The sequence below is a fragment of the Erpetoichthys calabaricus genome, chromosome 3 (assembly GCF_900747795.2).
Source record: "Erpetoichthys calabaricus chromosome 3, fErpCal1.3, whole genome shotgun sequence".
In the NCBI taxonomy this organism is placed as follows: Eukaryota; Metazoa; Chordata; class Cladistia; order Polypteriformes; family Polypteridae; genus Erpetoichthys; species Erpetoichthys calabaricus.
In genome coordinates this window covers 186,164,927-186,190,512 of record NC_041396.2, presented here as the reverse complement: position 1 = coordinate 186,190,512, position 25,586 = coordinate 186,164,927, and the positions used below count along the sequence as shown (strand labels likewise).

General features: G+C 40.9%; 1 protein-coding gene across 1 annotated transcript in view; it reads right to left on the bottom strand.

The window, feature by feature from the left end:
* mettl24 (methyltransferase like 24) overlaps positions 1-25,586 on the bottom strand; it is a 323,303-nt gene that overhangs the window by 198,877 nt on the left and 98,840 nt on the right. Inside the window, exon 2 of the mRNA XM_028797600.2 lies at positions 1,551-1,649. Coding sequence (XP_028653433.1) covers positions 1,551-1,649 — 99 coding nt within the window. The remainder of the gene's footprint in view (positions 1-1,550; positions 1,650-25,586) is intronic.

The window sequence follows — 25,586 nt, the reverse complement described above, 5'->3', positions numbered from 1 at the left end:
CCAGTCTTTTTGTAATCTGAACTGATCCTTGGTTAGTAAGTGGGTCTCCTGTAGAAATACTATTTTAGTGTTTAAGCCTGTTAGGTGAGAGCATACTTTCTTTCTCTTTAATTCGTGATTCAGGCCTTTAACATTCCAGCTCACAAAGTTAACTGTCCCATCATGGAGACATTGATTCTGAGTTTTTGATGTCATTATAGTTTTAATTGGTAATATGGCAGTTTTAATCTTAGTTTCAAGATTCCCCATGAGTTATTGCATTTTAGCCTATTGTTGCATTGATATTTATAATTATAAGAATTACAAGAATAGATTAGATATAACCTGCTCTCCTTCTCTCCCCCCTTTATCCCCCCACCCCCCCATTTTGCCTCCCCACATGAGGCTAGATCCCACTTCGCGATGTTCCAGTCCTCTGACATACGAAGAGACAGAGCACGTCCAAAACAAAACAAACCCCACCCTGCAGCGGCGTTACAGAATTAAAACAAGTCTACAATTTAGCTCCTCTGTTATGAGGTAGTGACGATTCTGTGTTCAGATCAGCTTTCCCTCTACAATGACTGCACTTGTCTGTGTACAGTACATTTTTTACTCTTTTTCACCGCCGCTGTACATTAAACAAAAAATATATATTTTTATACACCCAATAGATCAATGTCGTCTATTGGAGAATATTCAACAAAAATAATCCTAGGAATACAATGCTGTCTAAAACTCTTGCCTAAAGTTTAAAAAAAAAAAACAACACAAAAATAAGTAAAATTCTGAAAAAAATCCATGCTGGGATCAAATAATAAGTCTTTCAGTTGATAACTTAAAATGTTTTACATTCTCAAGGGAAACTTCAATATGCATTTAGGCTAATGCATCCTTTATGCCAAATGATTTTTTCAGTGGGGACTGTAAATAATTAAAAGATATACAGCTTGCATAAGTTATTATTTGAAATAATTTAGATATTGCTTGATGTCAGAGAAAGGCACCCTCTTCTTACATGGAAAACCATTTAGTCCACTGACAAAATGCTGCATTAAATGCAGGGAAGATTTTAACAAAGATTAAAAGATGAGGAAGGAATGCTGTAATCATGGTAGATGCCAAGTAAGCACGGCTTATTTTCTCTAACAATGAACTAAAACTATGTGAAACATTTCAGATAGAAAAACAACACAGGTTAAAGAAGAATAAGCTAGGACTGCTTTTACATTTTTATGCGCTGGTACTTTGAAATGTGCAAATGGATATTTGCAGCTATTACAATTAGACAAATTTAGTAAATGGAAAAAGAATTAAAGGGTGTTCCAAGTCTGTATTCAGCACTATTAAAGCATGAGAGTATATAATGGAAAAAGTCAAAGAGTTTGCCCTTTGAAACATAAAATAAACCAGGATGCACATTCAGAATTATAGAGTTCCACCATCCTCACCAAGGTGAAGACCGTTTTTTAATCTGTATCATTGTGGATCTACATGTTTTACAATAAGATGTTCACTAAGATTTTTTATACAAGGCTCAGCTGTATAAAAAAAAAAAAAAGTTCACCCACCTGTGGATTGGTGATGTAGTTTAGAAACCGTTCTGCTTCATACTCCAAAGCATGATTTGAATTTGCCCATGGCTGCAAATTGATATGCCATCGTAGTAACTGTAGTTCAGAAAGAGAACAAATGCAGGTAGATGACCTTTGTTGAAACATATTTATCAACAATGTCAAGTATACTAAACCGAAAAAAAGGAAACAAAAAACAACAAACAACAAAATACATTTGAAAAAGCAGTAGCTCTTTTTGCATCATGGAAGTAATCCAGTTTTATATGAAACAAAGGATGATTTGAAAAATCTCCCTCTGTTAGCACTCGCTTATTGCAAATGTTGACGGCTTCCCAGAATGTAAAAGTACTGATGAAGCATTTGGTTTGCTTTAAGAGATTATGTGTACAAAGTACCCTGGGAACCAATAAACATAGATGTTCTTTAAAAAGCATTGTTTTACACAACAGGTTTATATATTTTGCTAATTTGGATTTTGAAACACTCCAAAAGAATGGCAACATAATTTATTTTTAAAATCCACACACTGACAAATGCCTAGTAGTTATCAAATACAGGTAAAACAATGACTTTTTACATATCTATAATGCCAATGTTTTCTCTCTGATTTCAGTGTTGTACTTCCTCTGAAATGCCTTTACATAGACATTTATCTTTAATAAAAGTAGTGTACTGTACTTATTTATTGCACTTCAGGTTAATAGCAACAATGTTTAAAATGTAAGTATTATATAAGTTATAAAGGTCATAAAAATTTGGCCTTACATGTTCTCATTTTACAAGTCCATTGTTAGTCCAATATATTTAATAGCCTTATATTATGAACTGATAACAGCATATCAGCATAGCTCTCTGCTAATAAGATTGGTCTAACTTTTTGTGTGTTTTTTTTTCTCCTGTGTAGGGCACATTGTAATCCTCCAATGAAGAAGGATCTCAAAAATTTTAACCCAAAAATTCAAAGAACACATACCATGCAACTGTTTCTATTATTACTCTAATGCTAGTCAAAATGTTTACTGATAAAGGGGTACTACAATATTGTTACTGGTAATGACTTTATAGTTTAAACATACTATTTGTGTTATTTGTTTTGTTTTGTTTTTTTGTTCTGCGTTTCAGTCAAGCGCTAATTTTTATTTCTTCTTCTTCTTTGTCTTTCGGCTGCTCCCGTCAGGGGTTACCACAGCAGATTATCTGTTTTCATACTTTCCTGTCCTCTGCATCTTGCTCTGTCACACCCTCTCTCACCACATTCATAAACCTCCTCTTTGGCCTTCCTCTTTTCTTCTTGCCTAGCAGCTCTATCCTTAGCACCCTTCTCCCAATATACCCAGCATTTCTCCTGTGCACATATCCAAACCAACACAATCTTACCTCTCTGGCTTTGTCTCCAAACCATCCAACCTGAGCTGACCCCCTAATGTACTCATTTCAAATCCTGTCCACCCTTGTCACACCCAATGCAATTCTTAACAACTTTAACTCTGCCACCTCCAGCTCTGTCTTTTCATTAGTGCCACTGTCTCCAACTCATATAACATAGCAGATGTCACAACGGTCTTGTAGACCTTCTCTTTCGCTCTTGCTGGTATCCTGCTGACAGACCTCGGCGTCCCAACTCCCACCTGGATCCTGGACTTCTTGACAGATAAGACCACAGGTGGTGAGAATGGGAGGACGGGTGTCTGCTGAGCTCACAGTTAGCACAGGATCCCCACAGGGCTGTTGCCTTAGCCCCAAACTTTTCTCTCTGTACACTTATGACTGTGTCTCCACCCAGGACAACACCATCGTCATTAAATATGCTGATGAAACAACCATCTTGGGGCTCATCAAGGAGGGGGATGAGTCAGGGTACAGGACCATGGTAAACAACATTCTTGTCTATGTAGAGGAGAATGACCTCATCCTCAACATAGATAAGACCAAATAAATAATATTGGACTTCAGGAAGAATCCTCTCTCTCTACAGCCTCTTATCATCAAAGGGACTGAGGTGGAGAGGGCCGACAGCCACAGATTCCTGGGTTTGCAGGTTACATCAGACCTGAGCTGGACTCTTACTACCACAGCCACAGTGAAAAAAGCCCAGCAAAACCTATATTTTATTCGGCTGCTCAGGAAAGCTGGCCTGAACCATCGCCCTCTCACCCAGTCCTACAGAGGATAGAGCGCATTCTCACCACAGGCATCACTGTCTGGCATGGGAACACCACACAGGCAGAGAGGAAGGCTTTGCAAAGAGTTATAAAAACTGCGGAGAGGATCATAGGGACAAAACTTCCTTCCATAGTCTTTATGTACGCACATTGTTGTCGGAAAAGAGCAGAGGGAATAATCAGGGACTCACTCCATCCCGCTCACTCTCTGCTCAGACACAAAAACTGTACGTACAATCTGAGACACAGCACAGCGGACAGCATCAGCACTCACAGAACAAGGTTTTTCAATAGCTTTTTCCACCGCTACAGTCAGACTGATGGCAAAACAAAATTATTAAATATGTGTAATAACCTCACGCTACGTCACTTCTCTTATGTAAATGACAAGTGAAAAATGTGCAATATTTTAACTGGGCAATACCTACAATATATTGTATTTTTTTTGTGTGTAGATATTACCACCTTTCTGTATAGTGCTGGTATAATCTACATTACTTATTATTTTTTTTTTACTGTTTTTTTTTTTGTTTTGTTTTGGTTTTTTTTAATCTTTTTTAAATGTTTTACTATGACTCGGACAGAGCTCTGCACAAGAATTCCAATGTGCTTTAACTGTTGGTTTTATGCACAAATGGCAAATAAAAAAAGAACCTTAAATAAAAAAAAAAAAAAAAAAAAAAGAACCTTCAACCTCGACTGTCACAAATCACTCCGGACACTTTTCTCCACCCACTCCACCCTGTCTGCACTTTCTTCCACACTCCTCATTAATCTCTACTGTTGGTCCCAAGTTTTTAAACTAATCCACCTTCACCAACCCTACTCCCTACATCCTCACCAGTCCTCTGATCTCCCTCTCATTCACACACGTATGTTCTGCCTTAGTCCTACTGACCTTCATTCCTCTCCACTCTAGGGCATATCTCTACCTCTCCAGGGTCTCCTCAACCTGTTCCCTACTCTTGTTACAGATCACAAGGTCATCAGCAAACATCATAGTCCACGGGGACTCCTGTCTAATCTCGTCTGTCAACCTGTCCATCACCATTGCAAATAAGAAAGGGCTCAGAGTGATCGCTGATTTAATTCCACCTCCACCTTGAACACGTCTGTCACTCCTACTGCAGACTTCACCATTGTCACACTTCCTCGTGCATATCCTGTACAACTCTTATATACTTCTGTGTCTCTTCCTTATACAATACCACAACTCCTCTCTAGACACCCTGTTATAAGCTTTCTCTAAGTCCACAAACATACAATGCAACTCCTTCTGGCCTTCTCCATACTTCTCCATCAATACCCAAAGAGCAAACATTGTATCTGTAGTGTTCTTTCCTGGAATGAAACCATACTGCTGCTTACTAATCATCACCTCTTTTCTTAACCTAGCTTCCACTACTCTTTCCCAAAAAATTGCCTGATCAATTTTATCCCTCCATAGTTACTACAGCTCCACACATTACACTTCTATCATTTACCTTTATCATCCTAACCTGATGATCATCTTTCAGTGCTCAGTCCCTCTGCCTAGCCAATCAGTATAAGTCCTTTTTTCCTTCCTTAGTGTACAACCTTTCATCCAACTTACAGTATCACACGTCTTTTCCTTAGCCTTCACCACCTCTCCCTTCACCTTATGCCTTAACTCCTTGTACTCCTGTCTACCTTTGCATCCCTCTGATTATCCCGCTTCTTCTTCAACAACCTCTTCCTCTGTCCAAATGTCACACCAAGCACCCTACTAATTGTAGCCCTTGCCACTTCTACTGTAGTTGCTCAGCTATCTGATAACTCTTCACTACCACCCAATGCCTGTCTTACCTCCTCCCTGAACTCCACCTCACAGTCTTCCTTTTTCAACTTCCACCATTTTATCCTTGGCTCTGCCCTCACTCTCCTCCTCTTCTTGATCTCCAAAGTCATCCTACAGACTCCACCCTATACTGCCTAACTACACTTTCCCCTGCCACCACTTGCATTCTCCAATCACCTTCACACTGACTCTCCTGTACAGGATATAATCCAATTGTGTGCATCTTTCTCCACTCTTATACGTCACCCTGTGTTCCACCTTCTTCTTAAAACACATAGTTACCACAGCCATGTCCATCCTTTTCGCAAAATCCACTACCGTTTAACCTTTTGCATTTCTCTCCTCGATACTATACCTGCTCATCACTTCCTCATCCCCTTCACCAACATGTCCACTGAAATCTGCTCCAATCACCACGTTCTCTCCCTTGGTTACACTCAGTATACTTTAAAGCACAAGAGAAGAGTGGGCAGCAGCAGACATTTGTTTGTCTAGCAGAAGGCAGAATATCGTGAACACTTGCCATTTTTTAAAATTTCTAACTTTTGAAACAATAGAAAATAAATAACATTCTCATTTCTTTCATTAAGTGTAATCCTTATGTTGTATAATGATAATTAGTTAGACAACTGCAAGCAGCTTTGAACAAAAGCCATGTAGCTTAAAAAGCATCAATAATTAATTAACCACTACAGTAGAATATACAAGATCTTACTGTATACATTTTATCTTTGAAATTAATCATATGTGTTAATGCTTTAATTTTGAAAGTAAAACACATTAAACTGCTAGCTCAAGTTGGAGAAGAAGAATTAACTTAAAATCTTTGTTATTAGAAATGTGATAGGTAAAACGTAATGGCAAGCCCCTCATTGAATGACTAAGAAACCTTTTTAGAGTTCACTAGGTGCTGTAAAGATGGATAATTACAACACCTGAGGCCTATTATTTAATTAGGAGCCACACCCCACCACCATCAAAATAAATGAAAATGAAAAATGTGATACATATTGAAGGGAATATGAGGAAAAATAATTATAAAGAGGTTAATTCAAAACCATAAAACTACTAAGCAAAAGTAAAGCAATTCAAATTAAATTTAAAACTAAAACAGAATAAAATCACAAAGTACAAAAGATGCTAAAAAGCATTATTCAGGCATAACAGCTATACTGTACAATGACAGTAACAGTTTCAAGAAAATGTAAAACATATTTTCTAAACCAACTTAATCCTGAGTAGGGCTGCAGGGGGCTGGAGCCTATCCCAGCAAGCATTGGGCACAAGACAGGAAAAATCCCTTGGAAAGGGTACCAGTCTATTACAGGGGAAACACACACACAAATGTCAATTTAGTGTCACAATTCCACCTAACCTGACTGTGGGAGGAAACCAGAGTAACTGGAGGAAACCCACACAGAGAAAATATGCAAACTTCAGGGAGGGAGGTCCCAGGACGCAAACTTTGGGTGTGAGCACCCTCCTTACTGCGAGGCAGCAACACCAGAGATGCTATTTTCTACAGTTCTATTACAACAAAAACAACAATTTATTCTTGTATGGGGCTTTAACAGGGCCTGTTTTTTGACAGCCACCAGCCTTCAAACTCTAAGACGACAAAAACCCCACCTCCAAAAAGAACCTATCAGAAAAAAAAAGGAACAAATCTTAAGAAGGGCAATACGGAATAATGTTGCACTCCATCAACATTGATTATAACATAAAACATTGATTGTGTAGTATTTAATTTATGCAAGTCATTAGGTATCTCATCCTTCAAAGGTAGTTATATTGTTAATGTATTTGCACCCTTTGATCAACTCTACTGTAAACAGACACACTTCACTAGCTATTTATAAGTCAAAAACTCTCTCAGGTAAGAAGTGTAATTCAACTCTGCATAATTCTACTTATTTCTCCATCTGTGCAAATATTATGCAATGTATCATAAAAGTGTTTACTGGACACATATTTCTAGATGATATGATCTAAAACATACTGGGATTGGTTTAGTGGCAAATGATACAATGCAACTGCTGCCTCACTAGGTGATATGTTTTTAGACGATCATAAATCTAGACAATTTAGGGCAAAAATACGAGGGGGGACCCAAAAATAACCGGAAATATTTTTAAAACGTGTTTAATTAAATTTTCTGTACAAACTACAATTAGTCTCCTTCAAAGTACTCTCCATTGGCGGAAATACACTTATCTAACCGTTTGTTCCATTGTTCGAAACATTTTTTAAATTCATCTGAAGTAATGCCCATTAATGCATTGGTCGTTTCTTGTTTTACCTCTTCGACGTCAGCAAAATGTCTTCCTTTCAAGTCTTTTTTCATCCGAGGGAACAAAAAGAAATCACATGGAGCTAAATCCGGTGAGTAGGGTGGGTGGTTCAGGGTTGTCATACCGTTTCTTGCCAAAAATTGGCGAATGCTGAGAGCAGTGTGAGATGGAGCGTTGTCATGATGAAAGAATCGCCCGACTCCCACAAATCAGGGCGTTTCCTTCTCACACTGTTGCGCAACCTACTTTTACAAAAAAATTCACTGAACACAAGCACAACCTTCCAGACTGATGGCACTTGGCAGACGGACTTGTGAGGAGTGTAACTAGATCACCCTAGCGGCCCAACCACGTACTACAAGTACCAACCTAACAACAACAAAATTCCGGTTATTTTTGGGTCCCCCCCCCTTGTATTTGCTCATGTATCAGACAGGGTCAGATTTGGAATCATTCCTAATTCTCTTTCAGCACATTTTGGAGGAATATCAGATGATAAAATTCCCAATATTTCATGGTTAGTACATCAACTAATATTGCTCAACTGAGAGAATCCTAATGCACCCTCCATAAAACAGTGGGAAAAGGATATAAAACTAGAAAATTTCATTTACTTGGAAATTGTGCCGAGCTTTCTTAGAATTATCAATGCCTCAAGATAGAGACAAACTTTATTATTATTTTCAAATAAATTATTTATTATTATTTTGAACTAAATATTCTCCTGCACAGCAGAACTCTGATGCTGATGATTGGGAAATTCTGTCTTAAAATGCAGAGAAAAGTAAAGTAGTTTCCTATTGCTGGTCTTGCTTGTATTGAAAAGACTCAGACAATGGAGACACATAAACACAGATGTACAGCTTCATGAAATTTGGTCAGCTCTGCAATGAAACATGACAGAACTCACAAAAACACCCAAAATAATATAAGTAGTATTTAAAATGTGATGAAAAACTTCAATGGAATTTAACCAAATCGAACATCGTAAATCAATGTGCAGCTCTTGTTTTTCAGAGTGCACCAATCCCAATCTATATACAGTAATCCCTCGCTATATCGCGCTTCGCCTTTCGCGGCTTCACTCTATCGCGGATTTTATATGTAAGCATATTTAAATATATATCGCGGATTTTTTGCTGGTTCGCGGATTTCTGCAGACAATGGGTCTTTTAATTTCTGGTACATGCTTCCTCAGTTGGTTTGCCCAGTTGATTTCATACAAGGGACGCTATTGGCAGATGGCTGAGAAGCTACCCAACTTACTTTTCTCTCTCTCTCTTGCGCTGACTTTCTCTGATCCTGACATAGGGGGATTGAGCAGGGGGGCTGTTCGCACACCTAGACGATACAGACGCTCGTCTAAAAATGCTGAAAGATTATCTTCACGTTGCTACCTTCTGTGCAGCTGCTTCGTGAAGCGACATGCTGCACGGTGCTTCGCATACTTAAAAGCTCGAAGGGCACGTATTGATTTTTGACTGTTTGTTTTTCTCTGTCTCTCTCTATCTCTCTCTCTCTCTCTCTCTCTCTCTGCTCCTGACGGAGGGGGTGTGAGCTGCCGCCTTCAACAGCTTTGTGCTGCGGTGCTTCGCATACTTAAAAGCCAAACAGCCCTATTGATTTCTTTGCTTTCCTCTCTCTGTCTGACAGTCTCTGCTCCTGATGCGCACTCCTTTGAAGAGGAAGATATGTTTGCATTCTTTTAATTGTGAGACGGAACTGTCATCTCTGTCTTGTCATGGAGCACAGTTTAAACTTTTGAAAAAGAGACAAATGTTTGTTTGCAGTGTTTGAATAACGTTCCTGTCTCTCTACAACCTCCTGTGTTTCTGCGCAAATCTGTGACCCAAGCATGACAATATAAAAATAACCATATAAACATATGGTTTCTACTTCGCGGATTTTCTTATTTCGCGGTTGGCTCTGGAACGCAACCCCCACGATGGAGGAGGGATTACTGTATATAATTCACAAAGTCGACGCCAGAAGGGGAAGACACCCATGAAAGCACGCACACCAAAACAAAACACCCATGAAAGCACGCAGGAAGGGGCGTGGATTCACTAAGCCGCCGACAAGTAGGAAGGAGCCATGCCCACCAACTCTATGACCATTGGATACGATGACAACTCGCAGAGCCACGCCCACCACCTCGGACGCGACGCCTCAGAAAAAAACGGCATCATTTATGTTCGTCTGTGCAACAGTGCACATGGACCTCTGAGCCACGTTGACTTTTCATTAGTCAACCTCAGTGGAACCTTGGTTCACACACAGGCAGCATCCGAGAGAGACAGAGGCACACACAGGCAGCCCGAGAGAGAGAGCCACGCACACACAGGCAGCACAACAGGGAGACAGAGGGACACACAGGCAGCGCGACAGAGAGAGCCACGCAAGCCTTTAAAACTGAGGTTAAAACACAATGAAGGAAGCAGTCTTTAAAAACCAATAAGCCCTGTGCCTCTTTTTCATTAGCGTCTCACCTGCTTCACCGCCCTGCAACAGTCGAGACGCTTTCTCAGCAGCTGACCTTCTCTGTGCCTGACTCCACTACTGTCAGTCGCCTGATTAAAAATGGTGAACTCCTGCAATGTTAATACCTTGGTTGGCTTTTAAATAAAGTTCGGATTTGTTGAAATGTTCCTTTTTTTCCCCCTGTGCTTAAAACTCATTTAAAAAAAAGTGTTTATACAACTGCTGCAATGTTACAGAGAGAGAGAGGGCACGCGTGCTTCTGAGAGAGGGGGGGGCTGGGGAGGCTCACGTGCTGCTGAGAGAGAGAGGGGGAGCTCGCTCGTGTGCTGCTGAGAGAGAGAGAGAGAGAGAGAGAGTGGGGGGCTGGGGAGGCTCACGTGCTGCTGAGAGAGAGAGGGGGAGGGAGGGAGCGTGCTGCTGAGAGAGAGAGGACGGGGGGCTGGGGAGGCTCATGTGCTGCTGAGAGAGAGAGGGGGGGGCTGGGGAGGCTCGCGTGCTGCTGAGAGGGAGAGAGAGAGAGAGATCACTATTACACTGTGCATTCTATGGTGTAATTAACTATATTTGTGCTTAAAAATCTTTAAAAAAACATATTTACATACAGTTCGTACGGTCTGGAATGGATTAATTGTATTTACATACAATCCTATGGGGGAAATTGCTTCGGTTCACGACCAAATCGGTTTACTACCAGAGGTTTGGAACGAATTATGGTCGTGAACCGAGGTTCCACTGTATATTGAGTCTAGAAAACATGATCAGCAAGTCTTTGATAGGCTGCAACAAAATGATGAAAGAACGGGCACATTTTTTTCTCAAGCTGGGTGGGTGGGTGTTAGTTAGTTAATTAGTTACTCGAAGGATTTCAAGATTTAATATGCACAAGCGGTAACACTGCAAAAGCTGCCCAAACCAGAAAAGACGGCTGGCAAAAAGTGGCTGACAAATTAAACGCGTGTGCATTGTACTTATTGAAAGCGGCGTTACGGATTTTACAAATGTTCATTTTTTCCCTCTGTTTAAAAAACATTAAAAAAGCGGCGTGATTATGCGGCGCATACTACGCCGCGGGTTGGTATGCAGCGTGTAAAACAGTTTGTTTGTTGCGGATAATTTGCCTTTTACTTTAACACGAAGACAATTTCCTGTTAGATTTGCCTTTGCGATGACAATTGATAAGGCACAGGGCCAAACTTTCAAAAAGATGTGCATGTATCTGCCAAAACCAGTTTTCAGTCACGGACAGCTGTATGTTGCTCTCTCCAGAGTTCCATCTTTTCATTCACTTACTGGTATGCCTGCAGGAACACGTGCAGCGAGCGAGAGAGAGCGAGCAACACACACACGCATACAGGCGCGCGAGAGAGAGAGAGCGCTGGACGCATAAGAATAATAATACTTCATTACATTGATATACCGGTGTTTTCAGTATTCAAAGCGCTATCCACACAGGGAGAAAGCGGGAAGCAAACCCAAAATCTTCCACAGTCTCCTTACTGCAAAGCAGCAACACTACCACTGCGCTACAAGGCAGTTAAAGAATGCACCGGGCTCGATTTTGTTTTCACTTCTGTTTACAGCGATCGGATCGTAGCGTGCATTGTTGCAATGTTACTTTTCTTGGTGGCTTATTACATTATAGATGTTTCACATGTTAATTTTTTTCCCTGTGCTTAAAAGACATTAAAAAAGTGTTTCTCAACTGTGACTCCGGAACAACTCAGTACGCAAGCTATATTAAGCGTCAACAACGAAGACTCGCTACACCTTAATGAAAAAGTGCTGAAACTTATTCCTACCGACGAAGTAACTTTCACCAGTGTGGCCTTCATCGTCACAGACGATCCCGCTTTCAGTCACGGACAATTGTATGTTGCTCTCTCCAGAGGTCCATCTTTTCATTCACTCACAGTGGTATCCACAAACCCACCCCATTTGGACAACTGTGTCGTTCAGCAAGTGTTCACCCATCAATACATAATTATGCGGCGTATGTTACACCGCGGGTTGGCTAGTATACTATAATGCACAAAAGTCATAGTCCACCAAAAATACTTTTAAAGCTAGTCAACCGGGTAGTAATTGTTTACTTACACATGAAAGCACAATATAAAATCTCTATATATAATCTTCATTTGGATCTTGATCTTTGTTTGTCCGCGAATGAATTAGAAGAAGAAGCAGTAGATGGCAGTAGAGAGACAGCTAAAACATAGGCATTGCATTAGGAATCTCCTCCAGGCTTATACTACTGAAGACTGTAGTACTCCAGTCACACCTCAAAACACAGACATGTGCCGGAATAACGAAAGGGGGGAGTGGACAGTGTTACGCTGGTTAGCTCCTGAGGCCTGGTTAGAGAATGAGATTGCCAAAGATAAAAGGTACGTGCCTACGTAACATATGAATGAAAGAAAGACAGTGGGTAAAATGAATGACAACGTAACAGCACGTTCCGGAAATTATTATTGTTACGTTGTAGCCGGCGAGTGCTGCGCATCTCACAGTTGTACCATGGCTTGCTCACATGTCAGTGAAGTGATCCCTATTTATGCTTTAAAGAGCCTGGATACCTATGTGTCCCCCTTTTATAACCATTGCTCCGTATGTATTGCCTTACTCTTTGGATTGCCACAAAGCAACCTGCGAGATTGGAGAAAGGTTGAGAAGAGATCGTGAGAGGAAACGACAGCGTCATGAAAACGAGATGGACTGTGAACGGAGAGAAGCAGAAATGGTCCTACACCACCACATAATTACTATTCGAACAGTGATTCCGAGTAGGCCATTCCTATCGAATCAATGTCCAAGGGTTTTCTTTTGTAATTTTGTTTCCCTTATAAAAAATCATAATGCTGTGCGACGAAGGGCCCAGTTCACAACTGGCAGCTGCATTTAAACAGGGAGCCCTTCACGGACAACTTTAACACGCGCAACGTAGTTGGGCGCACATGGCTAGTATTAGAATAAAAACAAACTTTGATACAATATACCGTAACAAGAATATCTTCTTTTTGTAAGTGACTATATTATACTATATTCTGCTCATAAGAATGTCATATTGGATTCATTAAGTTAGACATAGCAATGTACGTTAGTAAGTTCTAAACTCTAAAGTGGTCTAACACTAAAGACAAAGTACAAGCATGCTTCACACACTAAATGTACATACAGTAACACCTACTAAATTTACTAAGTATACACATTTGAATCAGTAACTGCAGTAAAAAAAAAAAACAGAATAAGGCATGCAAAAATGCTCCCAGGTGGGATGTGAAAGTCTCATAAAATATTTTGACATTCTGTGTCTTATATCCCACATTTTAAAAAGGAACTAAATAAAGAAAATATGATTATTCCATAATAAATTACCTCTTTGCTGATTTAGATTAGCATTTAAAATAGCAGTTTAAACTTAGTTTGGGGTGTTTGTGCAATCTCTGGCTTAGTGCTAGATGGTATTTTTCAAAATTATACCGGTTTCACGGTATTTGACAGTATTTTTTTTTTCCCATGCATGAGTGGATGTTAACCACATTTTCCACTGCAATTACTGCAGAAGACTGGCTAAGAATAACCTATTCCACTGTCATGAGCATTGTACAAAAAACATTTTAATGTGCATACAAGTATTAATACAAGTTTGCATGGCCCCATAAAGTGATAGTTTCCAAGGGGGTGGCACTAATGAAGAGAAGGAATCACATTGCATGACAGTTGCAGTCAAAATATAGAACCTTTTTATTGAACAAATTTTGCAAACAACTTAAGATAAAATTTTGACAACATATTTTCAACCATCCAAAGAGGCATTTAGACTTAGTAAAATATTCAGAGGTGCTTGTCAAAAGTTGTATTGCACTGAACATGTCTTAGAAAAGGAATAGTGAATATTTTTTGTAAACCAACTACAATTTCTGTTAATGTTAACAATCTCTGTCCACTGACACGTTAAAGTGACTTTTTAAACAACTTTACCATCATTAAACTGCATAATATTTAAACTAATAAATAATAACAATACAATAAATAATAGTGCAACTTCCAGTAATAATACTATTACTTCAAGACTTCAAAGCCCAGGTGCATTACACAGTATTCACCAAATAAAAATAAAATGAAACAAGTGCAACTTGGTGAGACATCTTTATCAGCTGAACCATCATTAAGGCAAATTGCATTAATATGGACCTTGCTTCAAGCTAAGCTATATACATAAACAATAAAACTGCAACTTGCATTTATAATGCCATTTGTGCTGTAGCCCTACAGAAGCATATTAGGGCCACAGTGAAGAAAAAAAAAACTATATGTCGAGAATAAAGTCGACATGTTGACTTTATTCTCGACATTTCCACTTTAATCTCATAGTTTATTTTGTCATTCAAGTAGAATTACAGAATACATTAATTTTATGATATTCCTGCTCCCTGAACATTTAGAATGCTAAGATAAGTATTTGATATCATTTTCATGATGAAATGCATTAAAGCAGGTATTAAACATGCACGGTAGTGAGGCGGTAGTGCCCTCGTAGTATGGGGTCCCCAGGTATACGTTGTGTAAACTTTATGGCAGGTGTGACGAGGCTTCAAAAAACTGGATGTATGAATGGGTATCGCACAGGTTTAACTTAAATAGTGTATATATGTTGGGTTCGTGATCTGGTGGTCAGAGACACGAACACGGAAGTCAATGGTTGCTCTTCTGAGTGGGCTTTCTTTATTTCATGCATGCTGTCTCTATCTGACGTACCAAACCCCCAGTTCCTATCCTTTTTCTTTCTCCACATAACCAATCACCACACGATAAACGTCTTTGTGAAATTAAAACTAACTATAAACTTAGACCACGGAGTACTCAGAACTTTAAAAAAAAATCTTCGTTATACGTGTTTAAATATGCCATCCATTCAGGATTGCGCCCATCCCAGCAAGCATTGTGTGTGAGGCAGGTGCAAATCCTGAATGGGGTGCCAGCACATCCCAGGGTGAATACGAGCAATACATACACTAGCACAGTTAATATAGCAAAACAAAACCCCACATCCTACATGACTTTGAAAGGAAACTGAAGCAATCCGAGTAAACCCACCAGAAAAACATGCAAATTCAAAGCAGGGAACACCCGGGACCACTTTGCTGCGAGGCAGCAGTGCAACCTCCATGCCACCGTGCCCCCACATGATTAATACATGCTTTAATGCATTTCATCATGAAAATTATATCAAGTACTTATCTTAGCATTCTAAATGTTCAGTGAGCAGGAATATCATAAAATTAATGTATTCTGTGTGCTGCCTGCGCCTCCTCTTAGTGCAAGAGGAAATCCGTTTAACATGGTTTGGGGAACATAACACAAAGCATTTAATGTGCTACATAACTTACGATGGGGTTTGAGAAAATCTAGTAAATTAAATATTCATTTTAAGATGAAGTTTAGTTTACGATATTCTACTTTAATGACAAATTACGAGACTAGAGTCAACATGTCGACTTTAATCTCATCATAAACGGCGAGAATAAAGTAGAAATGTCGAAAATAAAGTCAACATGACAGCTTTATTCTCTCATAAGCGTCGAGATTAAAGTGGAAATGTCAAGAATAAAGTCAACATGTCGTCACACTACTACACAGTACCCAGGTACATTACACAGTATTGAAAAAAATAAAACCAGTACAACTTGGCTTGCAGTATTATCCAGTAGTATAGAAACAGTATTCACACATTTGAACATCCAACCTTTTAAATCCAAAGTATTTCCAGACAACAGACGTGACTCCTTTTTCCAGCAAAAGTTCTTCTGTGTCATCATGTTCAACTTTATCGTCTGCTACAGCTTCAGTTTCGGAATGTTCTCTGTCCATTTTCACTGCGCAATACCTCCACTACCGCATGTACCCATTGTATGCCTGTTTAGCGGTGTAGTAGTGAAAAAGAGCCCCCGCACAATACCTCCACTAACGCATGTACTCCGTTGTATGTGTTTAGCAGTGTAGCAGTGAAAAAGGTCCCCCTTAAACAGTTTCCCGCTGTACCACGTTACGAACGTTGTTTAGGCAATTTAAACTGGTGTTGCAGTATAAGAAAAATCCATATCATAACAAAAATAAAAAAACGTTTTCGGTATGAACCGGTATACCGCCCAGCACTACTCTAGCCCCACAAAAATTCTTATGCCTACCTTGGTTTTTATGAGCTCTTTGCTTGTTTATATGTTTATTTTTTCTTTACAATTGTGCTTTATAATTGTTTTCCATGCCTGGTTATTTACTACAGGGTAAACTGGGACATAATTGACTAAAAAAAGACCAGCCCAGGACAGAAAACAGCTGTAATGCCTGTTCTTCCAGAACATTTTGGAAGGAAAAAGGTCATCAATGTTATGCCTCATGTATTAGCATACATAGCAATATCCTGTTCAACTTTTACTGTTTAGGTACCACATATTGTATATATTCAGGTATTTGTCAGGTAATGTAATTTAAGACATAATGAAGCATGTAATTTTTTCATTATTACTGAAAACACTTACTGATCTTTTGATAGAATTTTGCTGTAGCAAAGACGTCCAGGTTTGAATAACAATTTTACCTGTAATCAGATGGCTTAAGAACTTTATAGTTCTATCTTTGCTGGGTTACAGTGACTCAAAACAATATTTCATAGAAATGGAAAATAGGTCATTAGTCATTCTTCACTGTTTGCAAACAGATCAGAGTAATCATGAAACACTCCTTCTCTTCTGAAATTCACACTTACAATATCCTGTAACAAAGCAAGATCTTCCAGTGCCATTATCAGATGTGAGATGAAATACTGAATATGCTCAATAAGTGCTTAAGTTAAATCGTTCAACTTTTAACAACAATAACTATCAAACAAATTTTAAGGCAACTGAATTGTCTAAAACTAATGAAGGGTTGCCATATACTTGTAGATAATCTTTTTTTGTTTGGGAATGTTAAATAAATAATCAAATCCAAGTGCCTATGTGATGTTTGCACGTGCAACAATTTCCTCTCTAATCTCAGAGAAATCAATGTTATTTTAATTGGCGACTGTAAACTGCCAGGTGTGCAAGAGTGTTGGTATATGGCCACGTTGGTGCTCAGGTGAACAATTCTTTGTTAGCTGTGATGATTGTGGTTCAGGGATCATTTGTATTGTATACAGTGTACCACAAGGATTTATTCTGTTATTTTCAATCTGCATTCTCCCATTATACCAGATTACATCAAAAAACAAGGTAAACTACCACATACTTATCTATAGCACCTGATGTCCCTGACACTTTGGGCCCTCTGATCTAATGTCTTGCTTCTATTTCTAAATGGATTAACAGTAATTTCCTTCAAAAAAATAAGGAAAAAACTGCAATCTTTGTCATTGGTAAAAATGGAAAGAGGGTATTAGAAGCAAACTTGATCCCTTAGCATTAAAAGTCAATGCGAAAGTAGTGAATTTAGGTGTAATCATGGACTCTGACCTAAACTTTAAATCTCACATTAACCATATGACTACGACTGCAGTTTTCCATTTAATGAATATTGTAAAAGTTAGACCACTTGTAACATTGCAAGATGCTGAGAAATTAATTCACACTACATTTCAAGTTGTAAGATTATATCTTCTAATAGGGGTCTGCTTATTATTCCAAGAGGTAAGCATAAATGAAGTTGTGAAGTTCCCCTTTGCTGTTATGCACAAAAAATCTTGAATACTTTACTTATAGAGATATGGCAGGCTAACACTGTGGATCATCTAAAAAAATCATAAAAACACACTGTTTTAATTTTGCTTTTTTGTAGCTAGATTTTAGTTCTACTTTTAATAAAGTAGATATGTGCACGATTATCATATTCTTTCATGAATTTTCAATCATTAATAACTGCTATTTTCTCTGCTTTCTTTTCTGTTTTTTTTTTCTTTCTGTAGTGGCATTCTGCACAACTACCACACCTGACTGAGGCACCATGCAGCCTCCTATGATGTTTGAATGAAAGTGGATATCCCACCTTTTTACAAGACCCTCCGCATTGAATCCTCTAAGACTAAAGAAAACAATAAGGAACTACTTAAGAAGCTTTATGTTAAGTAGAATGCCCAGTGGGGGCTGGGTGGCCTTTTTGACCTTGGAACACCTGAAGATTTTGTTTTTTCCTCCAGCTTATTTGGAGTTTGTCTTTTTTTTGTTCTCCCCAGCCATCTGACCTTATCATCAGACTCATCTTTACAGACTTAAAATGATTTTACATATAAGGATTCTACTCCTCCATTTATTACACATCTGTTTTATGTAGATGTGTATTATTTCATGTTTTTATGTTAAATATTATTATTCAAATCTAATTTTAATTTGGTTTTCTTTGCCTGCAACTATTTCTTTGACACCTTGTAAAGCACTTTGAGCTATCCTGTGTATAAAAATGTGCCACAGAAATAAATGTTGTTGGCACACTACCTTGGGTTGGTTCTCACCTGGTTCCCAGTACTTCTGGGGTAGGCTCCAGCTCACAATAACCCTGAACTGCATAGGAGGGCTTTTTTAATATATACTAAATTTAATGAGTTATATGTGCAGAGTCAAAAATTATTTTGCAACAATAAAGTATGAACTGGGACCACAACAATAAATAAATGCCTACATTCCAGTTCAAGTTTGTTTTGAGAGCATAACAGTTATAACATTTTTGCATAATTTAAACAAACAAATTATTAATGCAATAAATGAGGAATCTTCATCCTCCGGCATGTATGGTCAGATGATTGCTTACATAGAATACAACAGCAAGATAAAAAGTTTTAGCATCAGCATTGTCACAAGAATGAGTCGGAGACATCATAAAGAGTTGGGGCAGCCACCCGTATAATATGCTCGGCTGCAAAATTGCTTCATTAGATACAAATTGTTTATAGGTTGGAGTCCAGAACAGAACTGCCTGTACTGAGGCAAGATGGCCGTTTTAAAGGCCTAGAAAGGAAATGACGTCAACAGGCAGGAACTGGGAGTGTCTTCCTCAGGCTCGGAAGTGACATCATCCTTGGGGCTGGCAAGAGGCGGGATTTCCCGGGAAACATCTGCAAGGGTCTGAGAGAGATAGTCAGTACACTCCGCTGCCCCCTGGCCTGGCGTAGAATTACTAGTGAGTAAGCCCTTCAGCTGTTTCCCATGCGCACGTGTGTGACAAGGCCCCCCCCCCCTTAGCCCAGACCCATCAGGTTGGGTGGACCTGTCCGAGAGGTCGTAGACTCGAGAGAGAGCATCCGCATTGGCATGGAGAGAACCCTTACGGTGAACAAGCGAGAACTTATATGGTTGAAGGTCAAGAAACCACCTAGTGACCCGCGGATTTGACTCCTTGTGAAGGGCCATCCACTGGAGGGGTGCATGGTCCGTCACTAGTGTAAATTCACGGCCCAAGAGGTAGTACCTCAACTGCGTAATAGCCCATTTTATTGCAAGAGCTTCCCGTTCCACTGCCGCATACCTGGTCTCCCGATCCAGCAGTTTCCGGCTCAGGTACATGACGGGGTGTTCCACACCATCGACACTTTGGCTCAGCACGGCCCCCAGGCCTGTGTCCGAAGCGTCCGTCTGGAGTATGAAAGGGAGTGAAAAGTTGGGTGCTTTCAATATGGGTGCTGACGTAAAGGCCTGTTTTAGGTTACCAAATGCAGCAGCAGTCTTGTCTGTCCATACCACATGGTTGGGAGTCCTCTTCTTTGTTAGGTCTGTCAAGGGTGCTGCTCTCTCGGAGAACCGGGGCACAAACTGGCAGTAGTACCCAGCTAATCCGAGAAAAGCCTGCACTTGCCGCTTGACTTGCCGCCAGTTTAATATGGCATTAACTTTGGAGCACTGTGGCTTCACGGCACCACGACCTACTAGGTAGCCCAAATACTTAGCTTCTTTCAATCCAAAGAAACACTTCTTTGGATTAATACGAAGCCCAGCTTCACCCAGTGTCCGCAATACCGTTTCCACCTGCCGTACGTGATCCTTCCATGTGCTGGAATAGATAACCACGTCATCCAAATAAGCAGCACTAAACGCGTTATGAGGCCGGAGCACTCTGTCCACCAGACGCTGCAAAGTTGCCGGTGCCCCATGTAACCCGAATGGGAGGACCCTGTACTGCCAGTGTCCACTAGGGGTGCTAAACGTGGTCTTAGCCTTCGCAGAGTCCGTTAAAGGAACCTGCCAGTACCCCTTGGTCATGTCAAGTGTGGTCAAGAATTTCGCTTGTCCAAGTCTCTCAAGGAGGTCGTCCACGCAAGGCATTGGATAGGCGTCAAATTGGGAGACTTGATTCCGTCGACAGAAGTCGTTGCAAAACCTCCAACTCCCGTCGGGCTTACTGACCAAGACAATTGGACTGGACCAGGGACTATAACTTTCCTCAATCGCACCTAGTTCCAGCATGCGCTTGATCTCAAGCTCCACTTCTGCCTTCTTTGCTTCGGGAAGACGATAAGAGCGTTCTCGTATGACAACTCCGGGTTTTGTCACAATGTCGTGCGCAATCAGAGAGGTCCTTCCGGGTTGCTCACTCACTACCTCCTGAACGGACAAGATCGCTGTCTCGAGTTCCTGCCTCTGTTTAGTATTCAAGTCTGGACCGAAGTTAAGGGTGTCACTCTGAGCAAAGAAAGAGCGGGGCTGAGCAGAGGAGGGATCAGGGTCCCTCTCCTTCCACGGCTTCAGCAAGTTAACATGATACACTCGCTCGCTCGGCCGACGATTGGGTTGTTTCACCAAATGATCGACGAGCCCTTTCCTCTCCTTAACTTAATAAGGGCCTTGCCAATGGGCAAGCAACTTCGAATGCAAGGTAGGGACCAACACCATGACGCGATCCCCCGGTTGAAACTCCCGGAGAACCGCGCCATGATCATAATAGTGGGCCTATGCTGCTTGAGCCTTTTCCATGTGACTTTTTAAAATAGGTCGGATTTTTCCGAATCGATCACGTAATTGTGCGATATACTCTAATATATTGACAGAGGGAAGAGCCTCTCTTTCCCATCCTTCTTTTAAAACATCCAATAATCCTCGGGGTTGTCGTCCATACAACAGTTCAAAAGGGGGAACCCCGTGGAGGCTTGTGGGACTTCCGATAAGCAAAGAGTACGAGGGGGATGAGCTGATCCCAGTTCCTCCCGTCCCCGCTGACCAACTTGCGCAGCATTTGCTTGAGAGTCTGATTCAACCTCTCGACAAGACCATCGGTTTGAGGATGATACACCGTGGTCTTTAAGTGCTTTATTTTGAGTAACTTGGCCGTTTCCTTGAATGTCGCCGAGGTAAAGGGCGTCCCTTGATCCGTAAGGATTTCTTTAGGGATCCCGACACGTGCAAATACACCCACTAGTTCCTGTGCGATAGCTTTAGTAGTGGCAGAGCGCAGCGGATATCGGGTAGCGTAATCTACCAGGACTAATATATATTTATGTCCTCGGGCCGAGGGCTCCAGAGGTCCTACTATATCGACCCCTATACGCTCAAAGGGAACATCAATCAGGGGAAGGGGAACGAGAGGAGCGCGGTCCTTCCTAGGAATTTGCCGTAATTGACATTCTGGACAAGAAATGCAAAAACGGCGAACCTCCTCATTTATTCCCGGCCAATAAAATCTGAGCTTAATCCGCTCTAAAGTCTTTTCGGTGCCTAGATGGCCTCCCAGGAGGTGGGCGTGTGCCAACTCACAAACCTGCCACCGGTAGGTTTGTGGGATTAGCAGCAACTTCCGCACTCTGCCCTCATGATCAGCTACTCGATATAACAGATCGTTGTCAAGTACAAAGTGAGGGCCGCGAGGCATGGGCAGATGAGTGCGTTGGCCATTGACAAGCACGACTGCATTTTTAGCAAACTTCAGGGAGTCGTCATTCCATTGTTCTCTCCTGAAAGACGCCGGTGTTTCATTGAATTGAATTTGTAATTCGGAGAGAGGGTCCGGTCTGACCTCAAGGGGCAGGGAGTCCTCCCGGCTCGTCGAGGCCCAGGTTGATGACATGGTTATGTGCGACGGCTCAGGATCCTCCCCATCCTCCTCGGAGTCTTCCGTATTTCTCTCCTCTGGCAGGTTACACGGTGTGGAAACAGCCTGAGTCGGGTTTGTTCCTTCTATGACTAGACCTACAGAGTTATGAGGAGTGGTTATCAGTACACCGCATTTACTGTCAGACCAGTCCCGCCCTAGGATCACAGGAAAAGGTGGGTGTGGGTGGACCATCACAGAGAACTTTTTTACTACTCCCTCATAGCTGATGACACACAGGGCTGTTTTATATAAACGTGTTTCGCCGTGTATACACCGGATACTGGTCTTTTTTCTCGTCCACTGTCGCGGTAGTATGTAACGGCAATCAACAATAGAGATGTTGCTGCCGAAATCCAGTAGGGCTGTAACTCTAAGTCCATTGACTATTACCACTCCCATATGACCAGTAGCCAGGGAGTTCGTAAGTGCACATAACCGTCCTCCTTCCTTCCACCCGCATCCCTCCGCGCTCCTGCGCGAGCGCCCCACCCCATGCCCCGGGGACATCGGGACAGGCTTCGGTTTATATGGAAGGGACTTGTACAGTGGGACGTAATCCCTACGGAGTCCACTAGAGGACTGTTCTGCTCTCACAGATTGTGAGGCTGGCTTAGGTCTTATTTGAGCTATTAGCTTGTCCATGGAATGAAAGTCTCCCCAGACCGGCTGGGCAAGATTATTGGGAAGACCTTTAAGTAAGATGAAGCAGGCTACCTGCTACACAATTTGTCTTCTGTTTAGCTCAAAGGGCCTCAGCCATTGAGCCACTAGTTCCCAGAGAGCATAAGCTTGCTCCCGGGTTGATCTCTCAGGATCATATTCCCAAGTCTGTAGGTGTTTTACCTGCTGGTCTGGGGATAGCCCATATGTCTCTAGGACCTTGGTCCCAACGGGCGGCTCAGTCCTCTCCTCTGAGGGAACATAGTAAGCCCTTTTCGTTTTCCCCCCAGGAACCAGCCCATGTTGGTGGGTCTCCTCCACATTCTCCCTGTGTAGGATTAGGTGCTCGTTGTCCCTTGGTGGGAGCGAAGCCTGCACCGTGCCACTCCGGACCGCTGAGCACGCCACCCACCCGGAAACACGTCCCCAGTACTCTCCTACCTGAGTATTTTCATGGTTCCTTCCCGGTTTCTTCTGGGAAAGCTGCATCCTGCCGACTACGCCACTGTCGCCCAATAATGCCCAATATTGCTGTTAAAGTGCTAGAAGCTATTTTAAGTTCACAGCTATAAGAAAGATATACAACTAATTCTAACAAAAAAAAATAATTTCCAGATCATATGGTCTCTAACAATGTTTGCACTTGATGACATCACTCTTTGGTTGGATCTTGCCCCCAGCGCATTTTAGACAGCTATAGAATGAAACTAGTTTTTACAGAATGAGAGTGCATTCTAAATGGGACAGACACCTATAGCTTTTGGTGCCATTTGGATATATATTAATAAAATTAATTGAAAATTAAAAGCATAATTGACCACCATAGAGCAAAGAATGAAAATTTCTATTTTAAAATGAATGGACAGGAAAAGATATTTTTTAAATTTATTAAAAAAATACTTTAGAACATAATTGTATGTGGTAATTATATGCTATGATTGTGAAGAAATATATTTAGTTTGAAAAGTAACAAACTTACCACTTAAGTGAAAATGACATAGTGGGGTGTGCAACATGAAATTGTTTCAGAATTTTCTCTGATACATGATACAATATGGTGAGCACATGAAAAGCAATGTTTATCATGTGCAGCCTTTACTTATGTGAGAGTGCACTTGCTGGTTTAACCATTACAAGTTAGCGCAGGGAAGCCGCCTACCAAATTTCGTGAAGATGGGGCCATAAATAAGAAAGTTTAACATGGCGGACATTGTCAACTGTTATGATCGTTACGCGTAGAATTGCGAAATGAAACCTGCCTAACTTTTGTAAGTAAGCCGTAAGGAATGAGCCTGCCAAATTTCAGCATTCTACCTACACGGGAAGTTGGAGAATTAGTGATGAGTGAGTCAGTGAGTGAGGGCTTTGCCTTTTATTAGTATAGACTAGCAAAATACCCGCGCTTCGCAGCGGCGAAGTACTGCCTTAAAATTGTTATTAAGAAGAAAAGTAAACATTTTTAAACTGAGGGAAAATATACAAATAATTATTTTTTAAGGATCTGTTTGTATACCACGTTGTCAGTTCGGCCCTCCGGTTGTAATATGACCAAGCTGTGCGCTGAGCTTACTCTTGAGCATGCAACATACAGTTGGCCATGTGAGAAGCAATCTTGCCTCAAATCAATGCCAACCTTTTGTAGGATTTGTCCCTGAGACTTAATTGTCATTGCGAAGCAGAGCCTTACTGGAAATTGGAGGCGTTTGAATTGAAATGGGAGATCAGAGGGTATAATGGGGATGCGAGGAATAAAAACTCTCTCCCCTGAGCCACTGCCAGTAAAAATAGTGGCCTCAATTAGGTTCTTTTGCAGACACGTGACCCGAAGTCTCGTGCCGTTACAAAGTTTCGGTGGCTGTACGCAAATCCATAATCGGCTTTTTTGAGCCAAACCTGTTGTTTTTGTTTGAGCCGCTTTTTATTATTGGGATCGTATCTAGAAACAGAAGCTCTATTAACTTGTAGATCTGCGTGCGAATATTTAGCGGCAGCGTCTCTATTAACTTGTGGATTTGCCTGCGAGTATTTAGCGACAGCATCTCTATGAACTTGTGGATTTGCCAGCGAGTATTTAGCGGCAGCATCTCTATGAACTTGTGGATTTGCCTGTGAGTATTTAGCGACAGCGTGTCTATTAACTTGTGGATTTTTCTGCGCCATCCTTTTTCCTTGCTTCGCCAAGGAAGCAGCCTTTTTATTTAATCCACGGGTTCTCCGCTGTTTTATTGTTCGTTTATTACGATTGTTATAGTTCTCTTTGTATACCATGTTGTCAGTTCAGCACTCCGGTTGTAATATGACCAAGCCGTGCAAGCTTACTGTTGAGAATGCAACATATAGTTGTACAGGAGAAAAGCAATCTTGCCTCAAATCAATGGCAACCTTTTGTAGGTCTATGAACTTAATTTAAACTTTAGGTTTACACGGTGCTTTGTTTCCGAAGTACCTGCACTCATGAATTTGTCTGTATGCGTCAGTTGCTTCATATTCTTTTCCTACATTATCAATTGTGTAATGTGTTTTTTGAACAGGTTTGATTCATCGAAATGATCACTCGTGCTGCGTTCAG